Source organism: Misgurnus anguillicaudatus, chromosome 5 (genome assembly GCF_027580225.2).
Source record: "Misgurnus anguillicaudatus chromosome 5, ASM2758022v2, whole genome shotgun sequence".
Taxonomy (NCBI): domain Eukaryota; kingdom Metazoa; phylum Chordata; class Actinopteri; order Cypriniformes; family Cobitidae; genus Misgurnus; species Misgurnus anguillicaudatus.
In genome coordinates this window covers 27,356,691-27,384,098 of record NC_073341.2, presented here as the reverse complement: position 1 = coordinate 27,384,098, position 27,408 = coordinate 27,356,691, and the positions used below count along the sequence as shown (strand labels likewise).

The window sequence follows — 27,408 nt, the reverse complement described above, 5'->3', positions numbered from 1 at the left end:
TCAACACGTAACAGAGTTTCAAAGGACTATAAACAATCCCAAACGAGGCATAAGGGTCTTATCTAGCGAAGCGATAGTCATTTTTGACAGGAAAAACAAAAAACATGCACTTCTAAACCACAACTCTCCGTCTTAGGTCAGGTCCAGCGCGACCTAACATAAATGCGTAGTGACGTAGGGAGGTCACGTGTTACATATATAAAACGCACATTTGCGGACCATTGTAAACAATAAACTGACACAAAGACATTAATTAGTACCAGTTGACATACAACAACGTAGGAACGGCCCTCTTTCTCCACACTTGTAAACACTGGGGCGGAGTTTCGCGTTCGTCTTCTGTGACCTCTTGACGTTATGACGTATTGTGTGGGGTCACCTGGCGCATCACGACCAGATCTAGACAAGAAGTTGTGCTTTAAAAGTGTATATTTGTTATTTTTCTTGTCAAAAATGACAATCGTTTGGCTAGATAAGACACTTATGCCTCGTTTGGGATTGTTTATAGTCCTTTAAAACGGTTACGTGTTGAGTTAAGTAGTAATTGTTGGTGTCTATTAAAGTCCATTAAAATGAGAAAAATCCTGCAAAGTTTTCCTCAAAAAACATAATTTCTTCTTGACTAAACAAAGAAAGACATCAACATCTTGGATTACATGGTGGTGAGTAAATTATCTGGATTTTTCTTTTAAGAAAATGGAATATTCCTTTAATATAGCTGTAGATGCTGTAATGCCATAAAGGAAGAAGAAGAATAAACCACCATTAAAACAGGAAAAAACGAATGCCTCTAGTACCCCAACTAGAGTCTGTTATATGTATCAGGAGCAACATTCAGGTTATTTTCATATGCTCCTTCAGTTCTCTTTTATATCTTACTCATTCTCTCTCTCTTAATTTTTTCAGTCCTCTCAGGTGTGAGCTTACGTGATCTCGCTGATAAAAAGAGGGGGAAATTCGGATGGTTCAGCCACTCGAACGAGACCCACGGTAAGGCCAATCAGAGCGAGTCGCATGACCCCGTCGCTCCTCTCGCTGATCTATATATAGCCCCTCTTAACATTGTCTGGTCTAATTGTGTAATTTACATCTGGGGCTAGAAATCACATCTTGCTTGGACTTATATTAAGTGGTTTGACCCTATTTCAGAAAGATTGCTTTTTTCAAACTGTGTTAGTGTGTGGCCGACATTGTTCTTCCTTTTTCTCTTTTTAACTGTCCTTCTCTTTTTTCTTCTCTGCTTCTGCATGTATATATGTTTCACGCGTGCTACAGCAAGTCTTCCAGCCAGCGAAACGGGTTCTGAGAACACTGAAAATATAGATGAAGAACATACTGATTGTTGTGCTGCTTGCTGGTAATTCCGACATGTATACATACGTTTTAATACATATATGTTACATACTATTGGGTTTGCAGCTATACATTGAGTTGCTAGAAATGCAGTTGTAGGAGATTTCTATGAACTGTATATTATTTGTGGTCTAAAAAGTGAAATACTGTAGCAAAAATGTATGGTTACAGGTCTAGGTTAGCACTTTAAAGTTCAAAAAGTTTAAGTGTTGAGTCAAGAATAATAAAATTGACTCCATTTGAGGTCGAGCTTTATCCAATTATCTGAATTAATATTTTTAATGCCTAAAGGTTGTTGAACACAATATTTGAGATCCCCTAATACATACATTACAACATTAAAATCACAAATGTCATCACATTTGTCATTGTGTTGTCCTGCTGGCTCACTAATGGAAGTTATTATCAGTCATAATGGGGTGCAATCGCTTAATTTCTCAGTTTCGGCTCATTATGTTATATATCTTTGTTTTGGGATCATTACACCGTCTCTTTAGCTATCTTTGTTTTAGTGTCGAATGGCATCTCTGTCAGGGAGCCTTGCAAGACTGTGCTGAATGCTCTGTGTGTTTGTCTATGAGCTCATTGTTGTTTTACTTTGTTTTTTATTTCTTCACTGACCTCAGTGCTCGCATCATGAAGATTTCATGCTGGTGAGTATTTGTGTGCATAAATACTCTCAACGCTTGTGGTTCAGGCTTCACCTATACTAGAAAGAACAACTTTATTTTAGTCAATACACACACTAAAAATCATTTTCCTAAATATTTTTATTTATTTATGCTTGAATCTATTTTATGCAAGAAGTTTACTGGGGAAAAAATCCATATAATTCCCTGTGTAGGATAATATCATAAAAACTCTAGACTTTATAAGCACACATGTTAAACTGTTCACTTTAAATGCTTATATCTTCTGTACACGAATGTTGATTCATACCAAAATGCTTTTTGCATAGTTGTGTTTGACACTCTCGGGTTACCTAAGTTACTGTTATTCCCTGAGAAGGGAACGAGACGCTGCGTCTCCCTTGCCATACTTTCTGCGTCCCTGTAACGCCATCTTTGGCAATATTTCAGATAGCGATATACTTCCTGGCTCCCCTGTCACCCTGTCTTTGTCGTTAAGCCTCACCATTGGTTGAATTAGATATACACATTTAGACGCACTTACCCCTGGATGCGTTCCCAAAGTGTCACCGCAGGGACGCAGCGCGAGTTCCCTCGAAAGGGAACTGTAACAATGTATCTTAAAAAGTGACATGATGTAACCTTGCTCTCACTTGAAATGTGTCCCCACATTTAGTCCTTGAATTTGAGGGTGTTGGACCTGGAAAGTCCTTGAAAGGTCCTTAAATTTGAAGTTAACTAAGATGTGGGAACCCTGTTGATATTTTTGTGATATCGTAAACTCTCTATCTATCGTAAAATCTGTAGTTATTTCAAGCGATTGCTGTATTTGATACACGATTCAATGTTGCAGTATGTTCTCTTGAATTTGATATCTCACAATCTTCAGCAAAAATTAAATTAAATTAAATTAAATTAAATTAAATTAAATTAAATTAAATTAAATTAAATTAAATTAAATTAAATTAAATTAAATTAAATTAAATTAAATTAAATTAAATTAAATTAAATTAAATTAAATTAAATTAAATTAAATTAAATTGTCTAAAAATACATTTTTTATAATTCCTAAAAAAGATAAATTTACATGAAAATGACTTTTTTCAGAGAATATACTTATGCCTTAAAGTACACTGTCAAGAAAAAAATTGCCATAATATGTACCCCAGCTGTCACTGGGGCAGTACTCTTTCAAAAAATATAGCTTTGCACCTAAAGAGTTCATTAGTACCTAAGAGGTACATATATTGCTACAAAAGAGAGCTTATTAGTACCTCAAAGATAAAAAGTAGTATGTCAAAGGTACATATTGGTACTTATAAGACTTGTTTGTGTTTAAACTTAGTCGTACCCTGCGTCGCTGGAACCGTTGCATTCGAAGGAACTGTCGTACAGCGGTGAAATCAGTGACATTCTATTGGTTGGTTCTGATCCTGGTGTTTCTTAACACAGCTCTGAGTGCCTCAGAACACTACAACCAACCAGAATGGCTCACCGATGTTCAGGGTATGTAGCTTTTCTGGAAACGGGGCAACATATGTAGTGCCCTCTTTATTTATAGACCTCTGATCGCTGATGTTTTTCATTGTCCTGCTATCTGGAGATGGCGGTCATCATGATGTCACTATTGAACTACATATTGACCAAAACGTTTGGGTTGTGATCATCTATTTTTGCTTTTTTTCCTCTTCTCATAGACAGTGCCAATAAGGTTCTCCTCTCTCTGTTCACGGTGGAGATGTTATTGAAGATGTATAGTCTGGGTTTGCAGGCGTATTTTGTGGCGTTTTTCAATCGTTTTGACTGTTTCGTGGTGTGTGGTGGGATTCTGGAGACGGTGCTGGTGGAGATGGAGATCATGCCTCCTCTGGGCATCTCGGTGTTGCGCTGTGTACGCCTGCTTCGGATCTTCAAAGTTACTCGGTACTAAAGCCTCTTTTAGGAAATATTCACTTATTGTCATTATTTACTTACCTTTATGTTATTTCAAACCATTGTGTGTGGTTTTTTTTATTACTTGTAAATTCAATGGAACTAGAATAAACAGGGAGTTTTCTTTGATATTTTTATACTTTTTTTAAACTGTTTTCGGCCCAAGCATTATTAATATCTACATTGCTGTCTTGTTTGTCAAATTCACTGTTCTTGCCTCATTTCTCCTCCTCAGCCATTGGACAGCTCTGTCCAATCTAGTGGCCTCGCTGCTGAATTCAATGAAGTCTATCGCATCCCTCTTGTTGCTGCTCTTCCTCTTCCTCATCATCTTCGCTCTGCTTGGCATGCAGCTCTTCGGAGGGAAGTTTAACTTTGATGAGACACAGACCAAGAGAAGCACATTTGATGCTTTCCCTCAGGCCCTTCTCACCTGTTTTCAGGTAACAGGTTCACCTAATTCTATTAAGATCAGTTGAAACATAATGTTATGTAATTTATGCAAATATAATGGTCTTTAAATGCTATATTGCAAAAAAGAGAGGATATCATAAGCAGTGTTGGGGGTAACGCATTACAAGTAACGCGCATTACGTAATAATATTACTTTTCTGAAGTAACAAGTAAAGTAATGGATTACTTTATAAATGTACACATTAATATTTAACTCAGTTTGAGTCAGAAACAGAGATGGCTTGACATTTTTGCGATCATAAAAAACACCTGCAAGGCCTCAAGCCAAGTAAGAAAAAGTAACGCAAAAGTAACTTAAAAGTATTGTAAGCATTACTTTCCATGAAAAGTAACTAAGTAACGCAATTAGTTACTTTTTGGGGAGTAACTAAATATTGTAATGCATTACTTTTAAAAGTAACTTTTCCCAACACTGATCATTAGAATATGTTTAAAGCTCTTTTAAAGACTTTGACTCTACTATTATGATGATGCATACATAAAATGCATACTTCTCACGAATTCATATATTATGAGTTTTTTAACCAAAATTTTTTCTGCAGATATTAACAGGTGAAGACTGGAATGTTGTGATGTATGATGGCATTATGGCGTACGGAGGCCCTGTTTTCCCGGGAATGATTGTCTGTCTTTACTTTGTGATTTTGTTCATCTGTGGTAACTGTATCCTTTCCATCCAAAATCATTTTCACTCATAATCTATCCATATGCATTTTTATTAATAATACACTATGGGGGGGTTTCCCGGACAGGGATTAGACTAGTCCTAGACTAAAATAAATGTAAGAGCTGTCCGAACTGAAAACAACTTGCACTGACATATCTTAAAATACATCAGTGCCCCTTGTTTTGCCTCAAAAAGCACACAAGTAATGTTTTTCATAAGGCAAGTTTGTTAAATCAAGTTATATTTCCTAATTAAACTAAGGCCTAGTCCTGGTTTAAGATAATCCCTGTCCGGGTAACCACCCCTATATATATAAATTGTTTATATTTGTATGTATTAATATTGTTTATTGAACAGATATCGATTTAACACAACATCTGTTCAGTGTTTATTAAGTCTTAACCACCACTGTCTCAGATATCCTGCTAAACGTTTTCTTGGCCATCGCTGTCGACAACTTAGCCGGAGCCGATGGAGATGATAAAAAGAAAAAGTTTGTTTCTGATTTATCTCGAATGATTATCTGTGTATGTGTGTATGATTCACAATCAGGGTCGAAAAAAAAATTTTGTTGCACCAAACGCAGTTGAATTGAAAAACTTTATCAGCCAAAAACATTTGGGATTTTTTTGCATTATATTGAATAAAGACACATATTCGTGACAATGTCATTACACGGTGGTCATTCACAGTACGTTAGGTGCGTGGTGAGTGCCAGTTTTGGACCCTGTATACAGTTCTTAAACATTTGTGTAATTAATCAAATAAAGGTAGTGACATCATGCTATCTGTTGATCCTGGTAGAGATAAAAAGGAAGAAGAACATAATGAAGAGGTGAATGAAGAAGTAAAGGTATGAAGATCAAACTCTGGTCTTGTCCTTGTGAATGACTGTGTTTTAACAACAACGAGTTTCTCCTTTTGATTTTAATAGGTGGACATAGATGAGTATGAAGAAGAGGAAGAGCATGAGGAGGTAGATGATGAAGGTAAAGCACATAGACTAGCACTATTCGATTCACTTAATAAAAGTTCTGTTTAAAGTCTGCTTTTACACATTGCATTCTGAGTGTTCTAAGTGTTTTGTGTCTCTGTGTGTGTTATTTCTTTCCGTCTACCTATTATCTCCGTCTTTCTTTCTCTACACTGGAAGAAGGGAAAACTCAGCTAAATGTTGCTGACTTTGCTCCACCTAAAGAGAAAGTTCTGCCAATCCCAGAGGGCAGTGCGTTCTTCTGCCTCAGCAAGACCAACCCGTGAGAATGCACTTTAAACCACACACACTATCACAAAACATAGTCATTGAGGTGACCTGTCTTATGAAGGCTCTCCATTCTTAGCTTACTACATATTTAATATACAATATTTATTTGCAAGAAAGTCAAGTATAGATGTTATACAGTGTTGTGTATGTCTCAATGCAGGATAAGAGTGGGCTGCCATATCCTCATCCATCATCATATCTTCACTAATCTCATCCTGCTCTTCATCATCCTCAGCAGCATCTCTCTGGCTGCAGAAGATCCTATCAGAGCTCACTCTTTTAGGAACAATGTGAGTTTCCTCCTCACAAACACACAGGAACATAAACAGTAATTTACAGCAGCTGTCCAAATTGGCATGTTGGATGAGCGTTTTAATGCCAGCTAAGGAACGCCTTCCTTCAATCACTCTGACCATCAAATAAACACAGTCTCTCTCTCTCTCTCTCTCTCTCTCTCTCTCTCTCTCTCAAAGGTGCTGGGTTATGCTGATTATGCTTTCACTTCTATATTTACTGTGGAGATACTGCTAAAGGTAACACCCCTTCCTGTCAATTAAACAGCTTGTCTGTTATCTTTATGGACATGAACTGTTATAGACAAGCGTCATAGCTTGGATTTCTTATCCTCTAACTGTATTTTGATCTGAGGCCAAAATCCATACTCATCATCAGTGTCTACCTGTCATCACAATCTTTGTTCGGTTTTGCTACTGTATAAAGAATTGTAAACAGGGTCCAAAACTGACACTCGCTAAGCACCAAATTTGTTGTGAAAGACCTTTACTGGGTCAAACATAACTCAAAAAATAAAGCTCAAAATAAAATAAACATCAATAATGCACTTCCCAGAAAAAATTGTACTGTACAGAAAGTATGATGTTTGGTTTCTGATGGTGTGCATCTCTCTCTTTGCAGATGACAGTACATGGCGCCTTCCTGCATACGGGTTCCTTCTGTAGAAACGGGTTTAATTTGTTGGATCTTTTGGTGGTCAGTGTGTCTCTGGTCTCCTTCTTCTTACAGTAAGTCTGATATGCTCACACATTCATCGGGATTTGTATGGACACGTGAGATGTGTTGATATCTGATTAAGTGTGTGCATCGACCTCTGGTGGACAAATAGAGATATTTCAGTCCGAGATAGTTCATCATTGAGATTTTTTGAATGCATTTAAAATGATATAATACCCTCAAATCTAATTTCTTCAGATTGATTGACTAAGATAAGGTATATGATGATATATCATTAATAAAATGTAAGAAATAAGGAGAAAGTGACATCTTCAGTAAAGTAAAATCAGTGCATTAAAAAGGACAAGAGCGTTATTAACCTCTAACTTTACACAAATTTATTGAGTCAGTGTATGCTTAAAAAGTAAACACTAATAAGTCTACAATAATAAGTCTAGAATTGGCTACAGAAGGTCTAAGGGCTCTTATAATGTGTTACACTATTAGTTCAAAGAAACAAAAGTCAGTGTGTTCTGTTCTTATAAAGATCACATGCACATGGTCCTAGAATGATCTTAACAACTCTCTCTCTTTCTTTCTCTTCTACAGTTCGAGTGCTATCTCTGTAGTAAAGATTTTAAGAGTGCTTAGGGTACTCAGACCTCTTCGAGCGATCAACAGAGCCAAAGGACTTAAGGTACAGCAAAAAATTAAACATTGGCATTTACTTAACCTTTAAACAAAAATTTGAGGGAAGATTGTTAGTTTAACCAATTACAAACACATTTTTTTGTTAATATTTGCATGTAAACTGATCTATAAGTTCAGTTTAATTCAATTCAAACAAATTTATAGCACTTTTTTTTTTAATTTTGCATTGTCTCAAGGCCAGACTGATCTCACAGAAAGTTGTGTTATAGTCACAAAAATGTAATTAATTTTAATGGCATGAAATTCATTTTTTTCCGTGCCTTGAGCACGAATGTCTTTTTCGTGTCACTCGCACAGATTTCTATGAATACTTTTTCGTGTCTGTGGCACGACTTTCATATTTTCTTACCATTGTAAGAATAGTTTTAAAAGCGGAAGAAAAACATGTAGAAACCAATACATACACTGCAAAAAAATGACTTTCTTACTTAGTATTTTTGTCTTGTTTTCAGTAGAAATATCTACAATAGCTTTAATCAAGATGCTTTTTCTTGATGAGCAAAATTACCTAATAAAATTAATCTAGCCTTTAGACAAAATATATACAATTTAAGTGAATTTGTGCTTAAAACAAACAAAAATATCTGCCAATGCGGTGAGAAAAAAAATCTTGAAAAGAGTGAACTTTTTTTCTTAAACACTTAATTAAAAAAAAAAATTCTCACCCTATTGGCAGATATTTACGGAGCCCCTAAGGGGACATGGAGCAAAAATTAAATAAAGTTTAGTTTCGCGTGCGCATGTGAAACTATCGCATTTAGTTTCACGTGCACACACGATAGATTCACGTGAGCACGCGAAACTAAACTTCTGCACATGAAGGTTTTGTGTGAACACAAGAAAGTTTCACGTGAGCACATGAAAGTTTTACCTGAGCACATGAAACTAAACTTTAGATTTTTTTACTCCAATTTCACCTTAGGGGCTCGGTACAATTTCACTTAAATTTTATGTTTTTGATCTAAAAACTAGACTTATTTTCTTAGGTCATTTGCTCATCAAGAAAATACACCTTGATTTAAGAACTTTTAGATATTTCTACTGAAAACAAGACAAAAACACTAAGGAAGAAAGTCATTGTTTGCAGTGTAAAAAGTTCATCCTAACCCAAACCCCGAAATCTAACCCCAACCCCAAGCCTCAATTATTTAAAAATAGGAAAAAACAATGAGAAAAAAAAACGTAAAATGACATGAAAAAGAAAGTCGTACCACAGACACGAAAAACTATTTATAAAAATTTGTGTGAGTGACACAAAAAAATCATTCATGCTCAAGGCACGAAAAAAATGGACACAAATACATTAATAATTTTTTTGTGACTATAACACGACTTTCCATGAGATCATGTTGCTCAAAGCCACTTTAGATGAAAAAAGAAACACAGAAAACATGAAAATGACCAAATATCTGGACTGGAATAGATGCTATTATTGCAAATGTTATTGTCCTCTCAAAGAACCTTTAGTGCATTTAGTCAAGGGATATGATTGATGACAGGTGTATGAAACCAGATATGCATTTCCAGCTTGCATGTAACATACATAGAGAATTTGCAAGAACAGGGATGTAAAATGCATACAGTAATTGCAGTAGTACTAGAAAATGTTTAGTATGCATCGCATTTAAGGATGTGATTGGACAATTAAAAAGCAATATTAATAGAATTTACAAACAGCGTGACTGTGTTGTACTCTCTGTCATTAAAACATTTCTGTGTGTCTTTAGCATGTTGTGCAGTGTGTGTTTGTGGCCATAAGGACCATCGGGAACATCATGATTGTCACCACCCTCCTGCAGTTCATGTTCGCCTGTATAGGCGTTCAGCTCTTTAAGGTATCCAGCAAATGCACGTTGAAATTATTCACTTTTAAAGGATGCACAGGCCTAACAGGAAATTACAGTATATATACAACTTTGTTCACTACAGGGGAAATTTTATCGATGTACAGACGAAGCCAAGAACACGCCAGAACAATGCAAGTAAGTCATGCATCCATCATTACTGTTTAATGCTGGTCTTGTGTGTGCCTGTGGGCAACGTGTATGCGCAGATGTATGATGGAGTTTGTGGTGTGTTTCTGCGTGTATGTCACAGAGGCACATTCGTTATATATAAAGACGGGGATGTGAGTAATCCAATGGTGAGAGAGAGGATTTGGATTAACAGTGACTTCAACTTCGATAATGTTCTGATGGGAATGATGGCTCTGTTCACCGTCTCCACCTTCGAGGGCTGGCCAGCGTAAGTCTCTAACCTGAGTTACTCCATCAAGGTCATCTTGACTATGTTAATACAATATATATCGATTTTACATCTTCTGTTTTTCTCTATCCAGGCTGCTTTACAAGGCCATTGATGCCAACGCAGAGAATCATGGCCCCATCTACAACTTTCGCGTAGAAATATCGATATTCTTCATCGTATACATAATCATCATCGCCTTCTTCATGATGAACATCTTTGTGGGTTTTGTCATCATCACCTTCCGTGAGCAGGGAGAGGCAGAGTTCAAGAACTGCGAGCTGGACAAAAATCAGGTTGGGAGAGCGAATGCATTACATACCTGCAGGTGTCCAGATTCCTTTGTGCACTTTCTCACAGTCTGTCTTTATTTAATTTGTCTGACACAGAGAAAGTGTGTGGAATATGCTCTGAAGGCCCAGCCACTGAGGCTCTATATCCCCAAACACCCAGTGCAATACAAGTTTTGGTCTATAATCAACTCAACAGGGTTCGAGTACATCATGTTTGTGTTGATTCTTCTTAACACGGTCACTCTTGCTGTGCAGGTAAAGGGCAGCATCTACTGCATCTACATCTACAATCAACAACTACAGTTATAGATCGAGACTTTTTTGCTTAATTTTGGTAGATTTATTCTGAGCTTATTGTCCAATAAATTGGAATGCAGACTTAATGCCATTAAAATGAATAGAATTTGAGGAAAGGATGTATGTGGTAGAGGGGTGGTCACACTAGACTTGGAGCATGCAAATATTTTTCGGAAATTACTGCAAAGTAAATGGGTCAATGACGTGACGTTAATTATTTTGTGTCTCTCAAGTCTAAAATTTCTGGTTTTATTTCATTTTGAAAGAATATTTGGCGAATAATTGCAAAAATGTCAATGTGGTGTAACTGGTCTGTGTCAGTTGGTGTAACTAGCAGTGGCGGCTCGTGACTGCTCTTCCGAGGGGCGCAAATTTAAAATAAGTGTTCGGATTGTCATGTGTGTTGCTCGTGTTTTCAAGGTGTGTGTTTGCTCCGTCGTGTGAGCCATGTGCATCACGTGTTTTGTCGAGGTAAGTGGCTGCTGCACACGTGTCGAAACCGTTTATGATAAAAGAGACGCTCACATTCACAAAATACACGTAAGACACTCCCTTAACAGTAAACTTTGATTATTCATGAGATTATGCAAGTATCTGGCAAACGCGAGTGTCTCTTTTGTCATAAACCCTTTGGACGGGTCTGCAGCAGGCACTTATTTTAATAAGACACGTGATGCACATAGGTTCACTCGACGTGCAGAACGCTTATTTTGAAATTACCAACCACACACATGAGGGGCTACATACATGTTATGATGAACTATGCATTGTGCGCCCTCGAAAAAAGAAGGCACCGGCCGCCACTGGTGACTAGTATTTTTTTAATTAAAATATAAATATATTCATAAAAAATGTGAAATAAATATAATCATCTAGTTTAGTGTAATATGGTTTTTACATAATTTGTCAAAGATTATTTAGAAAACAGAACTGTTTTTAGCATATATGAGAACAAATATTACAAAAATGCATTAAAATTTAAATTTAGAAATAACTAATAAAATTATATTTTAAAATAATTTTATGATTACGATTACATGCCATCAAGGTGGATTTTTTTAATAGTTCTCATTCTTTGGCGCAATTGGCGGTTATTTGACATTTTCAGGTCCATTCAGTCTTAACTTTCATAAAAATGTTGCAAATGTAATTTTTTATTGCATAAAATTAACATAAATACACTATGTGCATTGAAATAAACCTAATGCGTGCTTTTAAAACAAGTTTTTTAAAAAGATTTTTAAATATCTCATCTTGCCAAACCGTTTTTGTCACTGACCCCAATAGAAGTTCTTTGGCTTCGTCCATTTTTACGTAGAGATCAACGTACTGGTTTCCTACTTGTCACATGTCTCCATTCAGGGTTAGGGAAAGTTACTTTTAAAAGTAATGCATTACAATATTAAGCTACACCCCAAAAAGTAACTTATTGCGTTACTTAGTTACTTTTCATGGAAAGTAATACTTACATTACTTTTAAGTTACTTTTCCTTTACTTTTTCTTATTTGGCTAAGGCTTGATTTCTTTTAGGCCTTGCAGGTGTTTTTATTGACTGAGAAGTTCTGCAATCAATAAATTGCATATTTCCATCGCAAAAATGTCAAGGTCTGGCCTGCTATCTCCGTTTCTAACTCAAAAGTAACTCAAATATGATTGTGTACATTTATAAAGAAAAAACGTACAATATTGGTCTGATTTATTTGCATGTGTCGTGAATGAAAGTCAATGAAAAGTGTGGTGTGACTGCCCTTTAAATTAAAACAATAATTATTGCAAGTATTATTATTATTATATTAATAGTAATAATAGTATTCATATTACTAATATTAATATTTGTGTAAATATTATTGTTATTATAATTGTGCCACAAATACACTTAATAAATGTCTATGATATAATGTGTAAAAAAGTAAGAAAAGATGGCTTTTGGATTTAATTAAAATGTCGCATTGCAATGCTTTTAGTTGTTGGTTGCTTTCACAGCATTATGACCAGTCAAAGCTCTTCAGCTACGTGATGGACATCCTCAATATGGTTTTTACTGGCCTTTTCACTGTGGAGATGATCATTAAACTAATGGCTCTTAGACTCAGGGTCAGTCACCTCATTTGCCTATATGAGTTTGTTATTTGCTTACTTTTTATAGTGTGGATAAAGTTATTTTTTATAGACTGAACTCATTTGTAACTATTTTTTCCTCTCTGTAGCATTATTTTGTGGATGCATGGAATTCATTTGATGCTCTGATCGTGGTTGGAAGTGTTTTGGACATCGTGGTTACAGAGTTCAGCGTGAGTTCCTCTGTTTCTTATACTATACCGGTACCAAGTTGATCAATACATTTAAATGATTATTACGGTAATTTATAAAAATGATTATATTAGAGCATGTTTATAACATTATAAAAATGTTACAACTAGCTTTATTTTGTTTACAATCGTGTTTCTCTTTAGAGCTCAGAGGACAGCTCTCGTGTGTCAATTACTTTCTTCCGTCTGTTTCGTGTAATGCGATTGGTCAAACTGCTCAGCAAGGGGGAGGGCATTCGTACCCTGCTCTGGACTTTTGTGAAATCACTCCAGGTCAGGGCACAGCTTTTTATTTAATGTAAATATTAAATAAATATTTTACTCAAAAATAGTTTTATCTTATAATATTTGTTTGTGTCTTACAGGCCTTGCCATATGTAGCTCTTCTCATTGCTATGATCTTCTTTATCTATGCTGTGATTGGCATGCAGGTAGGTAGTGAGTTACTTTTTTTTCAAACAAATTGGATTTTTGAGTTACAAACAAATTAATAATGAGTGTTTTCTCTTTTGTCAGACATTCGGGAAGATTGCCATGCAAGACCACACACAGATCAACAGAAACAATAACTTTCAGACGTTCCCACAGGCTGTGCTGCTTCTTTTCAGGTGAGAGAGAGACGACAGGAGATGGACAAACACTGTCACTCATCCTGTCAATGTGAGGCCTTTATGTGTGCTGTGTGTGTACAGGTGCGCCACAGGTGAGGCGTGGCAGGAGATCATGTTGGCCAGTCTCCCTGGAAAGCGCTGTGATCCAGAATCAGACTATGAGCCTGGTGAAGAGTTCACTTGTGGCAGCAACTTTGCCATTGTCTACTTTATCAGTTTCTTCATGCTCTGCGCCTTTCTGGTAACTCCAGCTCATGTTTTGTTGATTTCGTCTGTTACGTTTTATTGATAAATTGTTGGTATCATTTTATTTAAGTGCTAACACAATTCTAAACCCAGACACATGAATGTATTTTGGGTGTCTTTAGCCCTGCTGTGGCTAAATGTCAGGAATCATAGTCAAGATTGCAGCGTAAACGTTGCATACTCAGTTTTTAAGGGTAATATATCTGAATGCAAATGTTGTATTTTTTTTCTAAATTTTTTCAGATCATCAATCTGTTTGTTGCTGTCATTATGGATAACTTTGATTATCTGACGCGTGATTGGTCAATTCTTGGACCACATCACCTGGATGAATTCAAAAGAATTTGGTCAGAATACGATCCTGAAGCCAAGTAAGACTCCCCTCTCTCCCTAATGCTCTTTTCATTTATATTTGAATAAGACAATTCATTTCTGGTTTTAATTGGTTTTTGCAGGGGCCGTATTAAGCACTTGGATGTGGTGGCTTTACTCCGGAGGATCCAGCCTCCTTTGGGATTTGGAAAGCTTTGTCCTCACCGCGTGGCCTGCAAGGTACACCACACACACACACACACACACACACACACACACACACACACACACACACACACACACACACACACACACACACACACACACACACACACACACACACACACACACACACACATACACTTTAGGTGTGTTCTCCTGTTTTTCTCTTACTGTGTCTGTTTCATTTTTTTTGTCTGGCAGAGGCTGGTTGCCATGAACATGCCCCTTAACAGCGATGGTACGGTGACCTTCAATGCCACCCTGTTTGCCCTGGTCAGAACTGCCCTGAAAATTAAAACTGATGGTCAGTACTACAGCCCTGCACACACAAACACACCCAACCTACTCCTGCACTATGAAGTTATGCTTTGCATTTAAATGCTGGAGCCATTATTTTCTGACTTATTCTATGTATATACCACTGATTTTAACCATACTCATACTAAATAAATTATGAAATATTATAAATGTTCAGTCAAGGCATAGAAAATAAGTAGGACCTTTGTGATTGCTACCTAAGCAAGATTGCGTTGTCAAACAGGAAGCGCTGCTTTAGCTGTGGCTGTTATGTGTTGTTTTCAGGGAACCCAGATCAAGAGAATGAGGAATTGAGAATTATCATTAAAAAGATCTGGAAACGGATGAAACCTAAAATCCTGGATGAGGTTATTCCACCCCCTGCTGGTGAGATGCTTTCAACACAATGCTTTCAGAACTACACACAGTATATCTAATCCCTAAAGTAGGCCGTCATGTTATTAAAATGTTACACAATTTTATCGTATGCAGTTTTTCTGTTTTGGCTCATTTCTGTTTGCTTTCAGAGGAGGAAGTGACCGTAGGAAAATTTTACGCTACGTTCCTGATCCAGGACTACTTCAGGAAATTTCGCAAAAGAAAGGAGAAAGTGGGTCTGGGAGAAACAGAATCTGGTAACCCCTCGGCTCTACAGGTAGATGTCTATCCCAGCTTCTGTATTTTATTTAAAAATATTTAAGTATTGACTCACAATGGATCAGTAAAGGAAATAAACAAAATGTAATTCCTGAACACCATGTGCATAACAAAGATCACTCCTTGAATTAGTTATATAAATAGTTCATATAATTCCCTTGTTGTTCCCATTGTAATGTTGCAAAAGTGTTGCTCAGTCACACACTTTATGCTAATGTCCCATCACATCCCAGCACAAATTGAATAACAAAGTGGCAGTTTCCCAGACAGGGTTTAGATTAATCCATGACTAGGCCGTAGTAATTTTAGGACATTTTAGTAGTTTTTTCAAACATACCTTACAAAAATACATTACTGATGTGCATTTTGAGACAAAACAATGGCACTGATATTTGTTAAGATATGTCTGTACAACGTGTTTTTAAATGAAGGCAGCTCAAACATGCATTTTAATCTGGGACTATGATAAGACCTGTCTGGGAAACATGTCTATTGAGTGCATCCCACAAATGAGAGTTGATCCACTGAAGCAGATCACTCTAACAAAAGTCTCATTTAAGCTGTGACCCTGGAGGTTTTCATGCACAGTATTAGTTTACACAGTCTCTTATAAAAATCCTTCACTGAAGGTGTGCTGAGGTTCATGCTGCATGTAGCTTATCATTCTAACAGATCAATTCATCTTTGTTTTACAAGGCAGCATACGTAGCTTCTCCACAATCTTCAAGTGTAGAAAAGGTAGAGCAATGTCATCGTTAAAGCATCACAAAATTTGTTAATGATGTGTTAATCTTACAAATAACACATCAAACAACGGATGCGTAGCAATGTTGTCATCATTAAACTATCAAAGTTAAGATCTTACGACCCAGATGGGACTCAAACCCACAATCCCCAGCCCCGGAGGCTGATACCTTATCCATTAGGCCACTGGGTCTTCATTTTGCCTTTACGCTAGCAACGCCTTTTTTCACTTAATCTTACAAATAACACATCAAACGACGGATGTTTAGCAATGTTGTCATCATTAAACTATCAAAGTTAAGATCTTACGACCCAGATGGGACTCGAACCCACAATCCCCAGCTCCGGAGGCTGATACCTTATCCATTAGGCCACTGGGTTTTCATTTTGCCTTTACGCTAGCAACGCCTTTTTCCACTTAATCTTACAAATAACGGATGTTTAGCAATGTTGTCAACAGTAAACTATCAAAGTTAAGCTCTTTCGACCCAGATGGGACTCGAACCCACAATCCCCAGCTCCGGAGGCTGATACCTTATCCATTAGGCCACTGGGTCTTCACTTTGCCATTACGCTAGCAACGCCTTTTTTCGTGCTTTTTCACTTAATCTTACAAATAACACATCAAACAACGGATGTTTAGCAATGTTGTCATCATTAAACTATCAAAGTTAAGATCTTACGACCCAGATGGGACTCGAACCCACAATCCCCAGCTCCGGAGGCTGATACCTTATCCATTAGGCCACTCGGTCTTCACTTGCCCTTACGTTAGCAACGCCTTTTTTGGTGCATTTTCACTTAATCTCACAAATAACACATCAAACAACGGATGTTTAGCAATGTTGTCATCATTAAACTATCAAAGTTAAGATCTTACGACCCAGATGGGTCTCAAACCCACAATCCCCAGCTCCGGAGGCTGATACCTTATCCATTAGGCCACTGAGTCTTCATTCTGCCTTTACGCTAGCAACACCTTTTTTTACTTAATCTTACAAATAACACATCAAACAACGGATGTTTAGCAATGTTGTCATCAGTAAACTATCAAAGTTAAGCTCTTTCGACCCAGATGGGACTCGAACCCACAATCCCCAGCTCCGGAGGCTGATACCTTATCCATTAGGCCACTGGGTCTTAATTCTGCCTGTACGCTAGCAACACCTTTTTCACTTAATCTTACAAATAACACATCAAACGACGGATGTTTAGCAATGTTGTCATCATTAAACTATCAAAGTTAAGATCTTACGACCCAGATGGGACTCGAACCCACAATCCCCAGCCCCGGAGGCTGATACCTTATCCATTAGGCCACTGGGTCTTCATTTTGCCTTTACGCTAGCAACGGCTTTTTTGGTGCTTTTTCACTTAATCTTACAAATAACCCATCAAACAACGGATGTTTAGCAATGTTGTCATCAGTAAACTATCAAAGTTAAGATCTTACGACCCAAATGGGACTCGAACCCACAATCCCCAGCTCCGGAGGCTGATACCTTATCCATTAGGCCACTGGGTCTTCATTTTGCCTTTACGCTAGCAACGCCTTTTTTCACTTAATCTTACAAATAACACATCAAACGACGGATGTTTAGCAATGTTGTCATCATTAAACTATCAAAGTTAAGATCTTACGACCCAGATGGGACTCGAACCCACAATCCCCAGCCCCGGAGGCTGATACCTTATCCATTAGGCCACTGGGTCTTCATTTTGCCTTTACGCTAGCAACGCCTTTTTTGGTGCTTTTTCACTTAATCTTACAAATAACCCATCAAACAACGGATGTTTAGCAATGTTGTCATCAGTAAACTATCAAAGGTAAGATCTTACGACCCAGATGGGACTTGAACCCACAATCCCCAGCCCCGGAGGCTGATACCTTATCCATTAGGCCACTGGGTCTTCATTTTGCCTTTACGCTAGCAACGCCTTTTTTGGTGCTTTTTCACTTAATCTTACAAATAACCCATCAAACAACGGATGTTTAGCAATGTTGTCATCAGTAAACTATCAAAGTTAAGATCTTACAACCCAGATGGGACTCCAACCCACAATCCCCAGCTCCGGAGGCTGATACCTTATCGATTAGGACACTGGGTTTTCATTTTGCCTTTACGCTAGCAACGCCTTTTTCCACTTAATCTTACAAATAACACATCAAACGACGGATGTTTAGCAATGTTGTCATCAGTAAACTATCAAAGTTAAGCTCTTTCGACCCAGATGGGACTCGAACCCACAATCCCCAGCTCCGGTGGCTGATACCTTATCCATTAGGCCACTGGGTCTTCACTTTGCCATTACGCTAGCAACGCCTTTTTTCGTGCTATTTCACTTAATCTCACAAATAACACATCACACAACTGATGTTTAGCTTTGTTTTTATCATTGAACTATGATATTTATCATCTTACTACCCAGATGGGACTCGAACCCACAATCCCCAGCTCCGGAGGCTGATACCATATCCATTAGGCCACTCGGTCTTCACTTGCCCTTACGTTAGCAACGCCTTTTTTGGTGCATTTTCACTTAATCTCACAAATAACACATCAAACAACGGATGTTTAGCAATGTTGTCATCATTAAACTATCAAAGTTAAGATCTTACGACCCAGATGGGTCTCAAACCCACAATCCCCAGCTCCGGAGGCTGATACCTTATCCATTAGGCCACTGAGTCTTCATTCTGCCTTTACGCTAGCAACACCTTTTTTTACTTAATCTTACAAATAACACATCAAACAACGGATGTTTAGCAATGTTGTCATCAGTAAACTATCAAAGTTAAGCTCTTACGACCCAGATGGGACTCGAACCCACAATCCCCAGCTCCGGAGGCTGATACCTTATCCATTAGGCCACTGGGTCTTCACTTTGCCATTACGCTAGCAACGCCTTTTTTCGTGCTTTTTCACTTAATCTTACAAATAACACATCAAACAATAGATGTTTAGCAATGTTGTCATCATTAAACTATCAAAGTTAAGATCTTACGACCCAGATGGGACTCGAACCAACAATCCCCAGCTCCGGAGGCTGATACCTTATCCATTAGGCCACTGGGTCATCATTTTGCCACTACGCTAGCAACGCCTTTTTTCGTGCTTTTTCACTTAATCTTACAAATAACACATCAAACAATAGATGTTTAGCAATGTTGTCATCATTAAACTATCAAAGTTAAGATCTTTCGACCCAGATGGGACTCGAACCCACAATCCCCGGCTCCGGAGGCTGATACCTTATCCATTAGGCCACTGGGTCTTCATTTTGCCTTTACGCTAGCAACCCCTTTTTTCGTGCTTTTTCACTTAATCTTACAAATAACACATCAAACAACGGATGTTTAGCAATGTTGTCATCAGTAAACTATCAAAGTTAAGATCTTACGACCCAGATGGGACTCGAACCCACAATACCCAGCTCCGGAGGCTGCTACCTTATCCATAGGCCACTGGGTCTTCACTTTGCCATTACGCTAGCAACGCCTTTTTTCGTGCTTTTTCACTTAATCTTCCAAATAACACATCAAACAACGGATGTTTAGCAATGTTGTCATCATTAAACTATCAAAGGTAAGATTTTACGACTCAGATGGGACTCGAACCCACAATCCCCAGCTCCAGAGGCTGATACCTTATCCATTAGGCCACTGGGTCATCATATTGCCATTACGCTAGCAACGCCTTTTTTCGTGCTTTTTCACTTAATCTTACAAATAACACATCAAACAATAGATGTTTAGCAATGTTGTCATCATTAAACTATCAAAGTTAAGATCTTACGACCCAGATGGGACTCGAACCCACAATCCCCAGCTCCGGAGGCTGATACCTTATCCATTAGGCCACTGGGTCTTCATTTTGCCTTTACGCTAGCAACGCCTTTTTTCGTGCTTTTTCACTTAATCTTACAAATAACACATCAAACAACGGATGTTTAGCAATGTTGTCATCATTAAACTATCAAAGGTAAGATTTTACGACTCAGATGGGACTCGAACCCACAATCCCCAGCTCCAGAGGCTGATACCTTATCCATTAGGCCACAGGATCTTCGTTTTGCCTTTACGCTAGCAACGCCTTTTTTCATGCTTTTTCACTTAATCTTACAAATAACACATCAAATAACGGATGTTTAGCAATGTTGTCATCAGTAAACTATCAAAGTTAAGATCTTACGACCCAGATGGGACTCGAACCCACAATCCCCAGCTCCGGAGGCTGATACCTTATCCATTAGGCCACTCGGTCTTCACTTGCCCTTACGTTAGCAACGCCTTTTTTGGTGCATTTTCACTTAATCTCACAAATAACATATCAAACAACGGATGTTTAGCAATGTTGTCATCATTAAACTATCAAAGTTAAGATCTTACGACCCAGATGGGTCTCAAACCCACAATCCCCAGCTCCGGAGGCTGATACCTTATCCATTAGGCCACTGAGTCTTCATTCTGCCTTTACGCTAGCAACACCTTTTTTTACTTAATCTTACAAATAACACATCAAACAAACGGATGTTTAGCAATGTTGTCATCAGTAAACTATCAAAGTTAAGCTCTTTCGACACAGATGGGACTCGAACCCACAATCCCCAGCTCCGGAGGCTGATACCTTATCCATTAGGCCACTGGGTCTTCACTTTGCCATTATGCTAGCAACGCCTTTTTTGGTGCATTTTCACTTAATCTCACAAATAACACATCAAACAACGGATGTTTAGCAATGTTGTCATCATTAAACTATCAAAGTTAAGATCTTACGACCAAGATGGGTCTCAAACCCACAATCCCCAGCTCCGGAAGCTGATACCTTATCCATAGGCCACTGGGTCTTCACTTTGCCATTACGCTAGCAACGCCTTTTTTCGTGCTTTTTCACTTAATCTTACAAATAACACATCAAACAACGAATGTTTAGCAATGTTGTCAACAGTAAACTATCAAAGTTAAGCTCTTTCGACCCAGATGGGACTCGAACCCACAATCCCCAGCTCCGGAGGCTGATACCTAATCCATTAGGCCACTGGGTCATCATTTTGCCATTACGCTAGCAACACCTTTTTTCGTGCTTTTTCACTTAATCTTACAAATAACACATCAAACAATAGATGTTTAGCAATGTTGTCATCATTAAACTATCAAAGTTAAGATCTTACGACCCAGATGGGACTCGAACCCACAATCCCCAGCTCCGGAGGCTGATACCTTATCCATAGGCCACTGGGTCTTCACTTTGCCATTACGCTAGCAACGCCTTTTTTCGTGCTTTTTCACTTAATCTTACAAATAACACATCAAACAATAGATGTTTAGCAATGTTGTCATCATTAAACTATCAAAGTTAAGATCTTACGATCCAGATGGGACTCGAACCCACAATCCCCAGCTCCGGAGGCTGATACCTTATCCATTAGGCCACTGGGTCTTCATTTTGCCTTTACGCTAGCAACGCCTTTTTTCGTGCTTTTTCACTTAATCTTACAAATAACACATCAAACAACGGATGTTTAGCAATGTTGTCATCAGTAAACTATCAAAGTTAAGATCTTACGACCCAGATGGGACTCGAACCCACAATCCCCAGCTCCGGAGGCTGATACCTTATCCATTAGGCCACTGGGTCTTCACTTTGCCATTACGCTAGCAACGCCTTTTTTCGTGCTTTTTCACTTAATCTTACAAATAACACATCAAACAACGGATGTTTAGCAATGTTGTCATCATTAAACTATCAAAGGTAAGATTTTACGACTCAGATGGGACTCGAACCCACAATCCCCAGCTCCAGAGGCTGATACCTTATCCATTAGGCCACAGGATCTTCGTTTTGCCTTTACGCTAGCAACGCCTTTTTTCATGCTTTTTCACTTAATCTTACAAATAACACATCAAATAACGGATGTTTAGCAATGTTGTCATCAGTAAACTATCAAAGTTAGGATCTTACGACCCAGATGGGACTCGAACCCACAATCCCCAGCTCCGGAGGCTGATACCTTATCCATTAGGCCACTGGGTCATCATTTTGCCATTACGCTAGCAACGCGTTTTTTCGTGCTTTTTCACTTAATCTTACAAATAACACATCAAACAATAGATGTTTAGCAATGTTGTCATCATTAAACTATCAAAGTTAAGATCTTACGACCCAGATGGGACTCGAACCCACAATCCCCAGCTCCGGAGGCTGATACCTTATCCATAGGCCACTCGGTCTTCACTTTGCCATTACGCTAGCAACGCCTTTTTTCGTGCTTTTTCACTTAATCTTACAAATAACACATCAAACAATAGATGTTTAGCAATGTTGTCATCATTAAACTATCAAAGTTAAGATCTTACGACCCAGATGGGACTCGAACCCACAATCCCCAGCTCCGGAGGCTGATACCTTATCCATTAGGCCACTGGGTCTTCATTTTGCCTTTACGCTAGCAACGCCTTTTTTCGTGCTTTTTCACTTAATCTTACAAATAACACATCAAACAACGGATGTTTAGCAATGTTGTCATCAGTAAACTATCAAAGTTAAGATCTTACGACCCAGATGGGACTCGAACCCACAATCCCCAGCTCCGGAGGCTGATACCTTATCCATTAGGCCACTGGGTCTTCACTTTGCCATTACGCTAGCAACGCCTTTTTTCGTGCTTTTTCACTTAATCTTCCAAATAACACATCAAACAACGGATGTTTAGCAATGTTGTCATCATTAAACTATCAAAGGTAAGATTTTACGACTCAGATGGGACTCGAACCCACAATCCCCAGCTCCAGAGGCTGATACCTTATCCATTAGGCCACTGGGTCATCATATTGCCATTACGCTAGCAACGCCTTTTTTCGTGCTTTTTCACTTAATCTTACAAATAACACATCAAACAATAGATGTTTAGCAATGTTGTCATCATTAAACTATCAAAGTTAAGATCTTACGACCCAGATGGGACTCGAACCCACAATCCCCAGCTCCGGAGGCTGATACCTTATCCATTAGGCCACTGGGTCTTCATTTTGCCTTTACGCTAGCAACGCCTTTTTTCGTGCTTTTTCACTTAATCTTACAAATAACACATCAAACAACGGATGTTTAGCAATGTTGTCATCCGTAAACTATCAAAGTTAAGATCTTACGACCCAGATGGGACTCGAACCCACAATCCCCAGCTCCGGAGGCTGATACCTTATCCATTAGGCCACTGGGTCTTCACTTTGCCATTACGCTAGCAACGCCTTTTTTCGTGCTTTTTCACTTAATCTTACAAATAACACATCAAACAACGGATGTTTAGCAATGTTGTCATCAGTAAACTATCAAAGTTAAGATCTTACGACCCAGATGGGACTCGAACCCACAATCCCCAGCTCCGGAGGCTGATACCTTATCCATTAGGCCACTGAGTCTTCATTCTGCCTTTACGCTAGCAACACCTTTTTTTACTTAATCTTACAAATAACACATCAAACAAACGGATGTTTAGCAATGTTGTCATCAGTAAACTATCAAAGTTAAGCTCTTTCGACACAGATGGGACTCGAACCCACAATCCCCAGCTCCGGAGGCTGATACCTTATCCATTAGGCCACTGGGTCTTCACTTTGCCATTATGCTAGCAACGCCTTTTTTGGTGCATTTTCACTTAATCTCACAAATAACACATCAAACAACGGATGTTTAGCAATGTTGTCATCATTAAACTATCAAAGTTAAGATCTTACGACCAAGATGGGTCTCAAACCCACAATCCCCAGCTCCGGAAGCTGATACCTTATCCATAGGCCACTGGGTCTTCACTTTGCCATTACGCTAGCAACGCCTTTTTTCGTGCTTTTTCACTTAATCTTACAAATAACACATCAAACAACGGATGTTTAGCAATGTTGTCATCAGTAAACTATCAAAGTTAAGCTCTTACGACCCAGATGGGACTCGAACCCACAATCCCCAGCTCCGGAGGCTGATACCTTCTCCATTAGGCCACTGGGTCATCATTTTGCCATTACGCTAGCAACACCTTTTTTCGTGCTTTTTCACTTAATCTTACAAATAGCACATCAAACAATGGATGTTTAGCAATGTTGTCATCAGTAAACTATCAAAGTTAAGATCTTACGATCCAGATGGGACTCGAACCAACAATCCCCAGCTCCGGAGGCTGATACCTTATCCATTAGGCCACTGGGTCTTCACTTTGCCATTACGCTAGCAACGCCTTTTTTCGTGCTTTTTCACTTAATCTTACAAATAACACATCAAACAACGGATGTTAAGCAATGTTGTCATCATTAAACTATCAAAGGTAAGATTTTACGACCCAGATGGGACTCGAACCCACAATCCCCAGCTCCAGAGGCTGATACCTCATCCATTAGGCCACTGGGTCTTCGTTTTGCCTTTACGCTAGCAACGCCTTTTTTCATGCTTTTTCACTTAATCTTACAAATAACACATCAAATAACGGATGTTTAGCAATGTTGTCATCAGTAAACTATCAAAGTTAAGATCTTACGACCAGGATGGGACTCGAACCCACAACCCCAAGCTCCGGAGCCTGATACCTTATCCATTAGGCCACTGGGTCTTCTCTTTGCCATTACGCTAGCAATGCCTTTTTTCGTGCTTTTTCACTTAATCTTACAAATAACACATCAAACAACGGATGTTTAGCAATGTTGTCATCATTAAACTATCAAAGTCAAGATCTTACGACCCAGATGGGACTCGAACCCACAATCCCCAGCTCCGGAGGCTGATACCTTATCCATTAGGCCACTCGGTCTTCACTTGCCCTTACGTTAGCAACGCCTTTTTTGGTGCATTTTCACTTAATCTCACAAATAACACATCAAACAACGGATGTTTAGCAATGTTGTCATCATTAAACTATTAAAGTTAAGATCTTACGACCCAGATGGGTCTCAAACCCACAATCGCCAGCTCCGGAGGCTGATACCTTATCCATTAGGCCACTGAGTCTTCATTCTGCCTTTACGCTAGCAACACCTTTTTTTACTTAATCTTACAAATAACACATCAAACAACGGATGTTTAGCAATGTTGTCATCATTAAACTATCAAAGTTAAGATCTTACGACCCAGATGGGACTCGAACCCACAATCCCCAGCTCCGGAGGCTGATACCTTATCCATTAGGCCACTCGGTCTTCACTTGCCCTTACGTTAGCAACGCCTTTTTTGGTGCATTTTCACTTAATCTCACAAATAACACATCAAACAACGGATGTTTAGCAATGTTGTCATCATTAAACTATCAAAGTTAAGATCTTACGACCCAGATGGGTCTTAAACCCACAATCCCCAGCTCCGGAGGCTGATACCTTATCCATTAGGCCACTGAGTCTTCATTCTGCCTTTATGCTAGCAACACCTTTTTTTACTTAATCTTACAAATAACACATCAAACAACGGATGTTTAGCAATGTTGTCATCATTAAACTATCAAAGGTAAGATTTTACGACCCAGATGGGACTCGAACCCACAATCACCAGCTCCAGAGGCTGATACCTTATCCATTAGGCCACTGGGTCTTCGTTTTGCCTATACGCTAGCAACGCCTTTTTTCATGCTTTTTCACTTAATCTTACAAATAACACATCAAACAACGGATGTTTAGCAATGTTGTCATCATTAAACTATCAAAGGTAAGATTTTACGACCCAGATGGGACTCGAACCCACAATCCCCAGCTCCAGAGGCTGATACCTTTTCCATTAGGCCACTGGGTCTTCGTTTTGCCTATACGCTAGCAACGCCTTTTTTCATGCTTTTTCACTTAATCTTACAAATAACACATCAAACAACGGATGTTTAGCAATGTTGTCATCATTAAACTATCAAAGGTAAGATTTTACGACTCAGATGGGACTCGAACCCACAATCCCCAGCTCCGGAGGCTGAAACCTTATCCATTAGGCCACTGGGTCTTCACTTTGCCATTACGCTAGCAACGCCTTTTTTCGTGCTTTTTCACTTAATCTTACAAATAACACATCAAACAACGGATGTTTAGCAATGTTGTCATCATTAAACTATCAAAGTTAAGATCTTACGACCCAGATGGGACTCGAACCCACAATCCCCAGCTCCGGAGGCTGATGCCTTATCCATTAGGCCACTGGATCTCCTCTTAGCCTTACACTAGCGACACTTTATTCAGTGCTTTTAGACTTAATCCATCAAATAATGGATTTTTAGCAATGGTGTCATTAACAACGTGAAACGGTCATAGCTTCGGTTAAAGTTTACGACCCAGATGGGACTCGAACCCACAATCCCCAGCTCCGGAGGCTGATACCTTATAACACATCAAACAATGTCTTTATGCTAGCAAAACGTTTTTTGGTGCTTCTTCACTTAATCTCACAAATAACACATCAAACAACGGATGCTTAGCAATGTTGTCATCATTAAACTATCAAAATTAAGATTTTAAGACTCAGATGGGACTCAAACCCAAAATCCCCAGCTCCGGAGGCTGATACCTTATCCATTAGGCCACTGGGTCTCCTCTTGGCCTTAAGCTAGCAACACCTGTTTTGGTGCCTTTGCACTTAATCTCAAAAAGAGCATATTAAACAACGGATGTTTAGCAATGTTGGCATCATTAAACTTTCAAAGTTAAGATCTTACGACCCAGATGGGACTCGAACCCACAATCCCCAGCTCCGGAGGCTGATACCTTATCCATTAGGCCACTGGGTCTTCACTTTGCCATTACGCTAGCAACGCCTTTTTTCGTGCTTTTTCACTTAATCTTACAAATAACACATCAAACAACGGATGTTTAGCAATGTTGTCATCAGTAAACTATCAAAGTTAAGATCTTACGACCCAGATGGGACTCGAACCCACAATCCCCAGCTCCGGAGGCTGATACCTTATCCATTAGGCCACTGGGTCTTCACTTTGCCATTACGCTAGCAACGCCTTTTTTCGTGCTTTTTCACTTAATCTTACAAATAACACATCAAACAACGGATGTTTAGCAATGTTGTCATCATTAAACTATCAAAGGTAAGATTTTACGACTCAGATGGGACTCGAACCCACAATCCCCAGCTCCAGAGGCTGATACCTTATCCATTAGGCCACAGGATCTTCGTTTTGCCTTTACGCTAGCAACGCCTTTTTTCATGCTTTTTCACTTAATCTTACA

General features: G+C 38.7%; 1 protein-coding gene and 27 non-coding genes across 31 annotated transcripts in view; 1 reads left to right on the top strand and 27 right to left on the bottom strand.

Moving 5' to 3' along the window:
* Window positions 1-27,408, top strand: part of cacna1fb (calcium channel, voltage-dependent, L type, alpha 1F subunit) — a 64,502-nt gene that overhangs the window by 18,929 nt on the left and 18,165 nt on the right. For 3 of the 4 annotated variants that reach the window (XM_073867881.1, XM_055168363.2, XM_073867883.1), the window contains exons 10-40: window positions 916-990; window positions 1,276-1,357; window positions 1,980-2,006; window positions 3,328-3,488; window positions 3,680-3,905; window positions 4,150-4,357; window positions 4,931-5,051; window positions 5,473-5,548; window positions 5,860-5,908; window positions 5,990-6,044; window positions 6,209-6,311; window positions 6,480-6,609; window positions 6,793-6,852; window positions 7,235-7,341; window positions 7,880-7,967; window positions 9,709-9,816; window positions 9,911-9,963; window positions 10,079-10,225; window positions 10,320-10,521; window positions 10,615-10,773; window positions 12,800-12,910; window positions 13,024-13,107; window positions 13,270-13,398; window positions 13,491-13,556; window positions 13,642-13,733; window positions 13,818-13,977; window positions 14,226-14,353; window positions 14,438-14,534; window positions 14,718-14,820; window positions 15,099-15,200; window positions 15,341-15,468. In XM_073867881.1, the coding sequence (XP_073723982.1) occupies window positions 916-990; window positions 1,276-1,357; window positions 1,980-2,006; window positions 3,328-3,488; window positions 3,680-3,905; window positions 4,150-4,357; window positions 4,931-5,051; window positions 5,473-5,548; window positions 5,860-5,908; window positions 5,990-6,044; window positions 6,209-6,311; window positions 6,480-6,609; window positions 6,793-6,852; window positions 7,235-7,341; window positions 7,880-7,967; window positions 9,709-9,816; window positions 9,911-9,963; window positions 10,079-10,225; window positions 10,320-10,521; window positions 10,615-10,773; window positions 12,800-12,910; window positions 13,024-13,107; window positions 13,270-13,398; window positions 13,491-13,556; window positions 13,642-13,733; window positions 13,818-13,977; window positions 14,226-14,353; window positions 14,438-14,534; window positions 14,718-14,820; window positions 15,099-15,200; window positions 15,341-15,468 (3,437 nt within the window). The remainder of the gene's footprint in view (window positions 1-915; window positions 991-1,275; window positions 1,358-1,979; window positions 2,007-3,327; window positions 3,489-3,679; window positions 3,906-4,149; window positions 4,358-4,930; window positions 5,052-5,472; window positions 5,549-5,859; window positions 5,909-5,989; window positions 6,045-6,208; window positions 6,312-6,479; window positions 6,610-6,792; window positions 6,853-7,234; window positions 7,342-7,879; window positions 7,968-9,708; window positions 9,817-9,910; window positions 9,964-10,078; window positions 10,226-10,319; window positions 10,522-10,614; window positions 10,774-12,799; window positions 12,911-13,023; window positions 13,108-13,269; window positions 13,399-13,490; window positions 13,557-13,641; window positions 13,734-13,817; window positions 13,978-14,225; window positions 14,354-14,437; window positions 14,535-14,717; window positions 14,821-15,098; window positions 15,201-15,340; window positions 15,469-27,408) is intronic. The other variant, XM_073867882.1, reaches the window with a different exon arrangement.
* trnar-ccg (transfer RNA arginine (anticodon CCG)) lies at window positions 16,523-16,595 on the bottom strand. Its single transcript has one exon. It is a non-coding gene; the product is annotated as a tRNA-Arg (tRNA).
* Window positions 16,699-16,771, bottom strand: trnar-ccg (transfer RNA arginine (anticodon CCG)). Its single transcript has one exon. It is a non-coding gene; the product is annotated as a tRNA-Arg (tRNA).
* trnar-ccg (transfer RNA arginine (anticodon CCG)) lies at window positions 16,897-16,969 on the bottom strand. The gene has a single exon. It is a non-coding gene; the product is annotated as a tRNA-Arg (tRNA).
* Window positions 17,282-17,354, bottom strand: trnar-ccg (transfer RNA arginine (anticodon CCG)). The gene has a single exon. It is a non-coding gene; the product is annotated as a tRNA-Arg (tRNA).
* trnar-ccg (transfer RNA arginine (anticodon CCG)) lies at window positions 17,667-17,739 on the bottom strand. The gene has a single exon. It is a non-coding gene; the product is annotated as a tRNA-Arg (tRNA).
* On the bottom strand, window positions 19,022-19,094 carry trnar-ccg (transfer RNA arginine (anticodon CCG)). Its single transcript has one exon. It is a non-coding gene; the product is annotated as a tRNA-Arg (tRNA).
* On the bottom strand, window positions 19,813-19,885 carry trnaq-cug (transfer RNA glutamine (anticodon CUG)). Its single transcript has one exon. It is a non-coding gene; the product is annotated as a tRNA-Gln (tRNA).
* On the bottom strand, window positions 20,011-20,083 carry trnar-ccg (transfer RNA arginine (anticodon CCG)). Its single transcript has one exon. It is a non-coding gene; the product is annotated as a tRNA-Arg (tRNA).
* trnar-ccg (transfer RNA arginine (anticodon CCG)) lies at window positions 20,407-20,479 on the bottom strand. The gene has a single exon. It is a non-coding gene; the product is annotated as a tRNA-Arg (tRNA).
* On the bottom strand, window positions 21,188-21,260 carry trnar-ccg (transfer RNA arginine (anticodon CCG)). The gene has a single exon. It is a non-coding gene; the product is annotated as a tRNA-Arg (tRNA).
* On the bottom strand, window positions 21,781-21,853 carry trnar-ccg (transfer RNA arginine (anticodon CCG)). Its single transcript has one exon. It is a non-coding gene; the product is annotated as a tRNA-Arg (tRNA).
* On the bottom strand, window positions 22,177-22,249 carry trnar-ccg (transfer RNA arginine (anticodon CCG)). The gene has a single exon. It is a non-coding gene; the product is annotated as a tRNA-Arg (tRNA).
* Window positions 22,572-22,644, bottom strand: trnar-ccg (transfer RNA arginine (anticodon CCG)). The gene has a single exon. It is a non-coding gene; the product is annotated as a tRNA-Arg (tRNA).
* trnar-ccg (transfer RNA arginine (anticodon CCG)) lies at window positions 22,770-22,842 on the bottom strand. Its single transcript has one exon. It is a non-coding gene; the product is annotated as a tRNA-Arg (tRNA).
* On the bottom strand, window positions 22,968-23,040 carry trnaq-cug (transfer RNA glutamine (anticodon CUG)). Its single transcript has one exon. It is a non-coding gene; the product is annotated as a tRNA-Gln (tRNA).
* trnar-ccg (transfer RNA arginine (anticodon CCG)) lies at window positions 23,166-23,238 on the bottom strand. Its single transcript has one exon. It is a non-coding gene; the product is annotated as a tRNA-Arg (tRNA).
* trnar-ccg (transfer RNA arginine (anticodon CCG)) lies at window positions 23,364-23,436 on the bottom strand. The gene has a single exon. It is a non-coding gene; the product is annotated as a tRNA-Arg (tRNA).
* On the bottom strand, window positions 23,562-23,634 carry trnar-ccg (transfer RNA arginine (anticodon CCG)). Its single transcript has one exon. It is a non-coding gene; the product is annotated as a tRNA-Arg (tRNA).
* Window positions 24,146-24,218, bottom strand: trnar-ccg (transfer RNA arginine (anticodon CCG)). The gene has a single exon. It is a non-coding gene; the product is annotated as a tRNA-Arg (tRNA).
* On the bottom strand, window positions 24,938-25,010 carry trnar-ccg (transfer RNA arginine (anticodon CCG)). Its single transcript has one exon. It is a non-coding gene; the product is annotated as a tRNA-Arg (tRNA).
* trnar-ccg (transfer RNA arginine (anticodon CCG)) lies at window positions 25,323-25,395 on the bottom strand. Its single transcript has one exon. It is a non-coding gene; the product is annotated as a tRNA-Arg (tRNA).
* Window positions 25,708-25,780, bottom strand: trnaq-cug (transfer RNA glutamine (anticodon CUG)). The gene has a single exon. It is a non-coding gene; the product is annotated as a tRNA-Gln (tRNA).
* On the bottom strand, window positions 25,906-25,978 carry trnaq-cug (transfer RNA glutamine (anticodon CUG)). Its single transcript has one exon. It is a non-coding gene; the product is annotated as a tRNA-Gln (tRNA).
* trnar-ccg (transfer RNA arginine (anticodon CCG)) lies at window positions 26,104-26,176 on the bottom strand. Its single transcript has one exon. It is a non-coding gene; the product is annotated as a tRNA-Arg (tRNA).
* On the bottom strand, window positions 26,302-26,374 carry trnar-ccg (transfer RNA arginine (anticodon CCG)). Its single transcript has one exon. It is a non-coding gene; the product is annotated as a tRNA-Arg (tRNA).
* Window positions 26,882-26,954, bottom strand: trnar-ccg (transfer RNA arginine (anticodon CCG)). Its single transcript has one exon. It is a non-coding gene; the product is annotated as a tRNA-Arg (tRNA).
* On the bottom strand, window positions 27,080-27,152 carry trnar-ccg (transfer RNA arginine (anticodon CCG)). Its single transcript has one exon. It is a non-coding gene; the product is annotated as a tRNA-Arg (tRNA).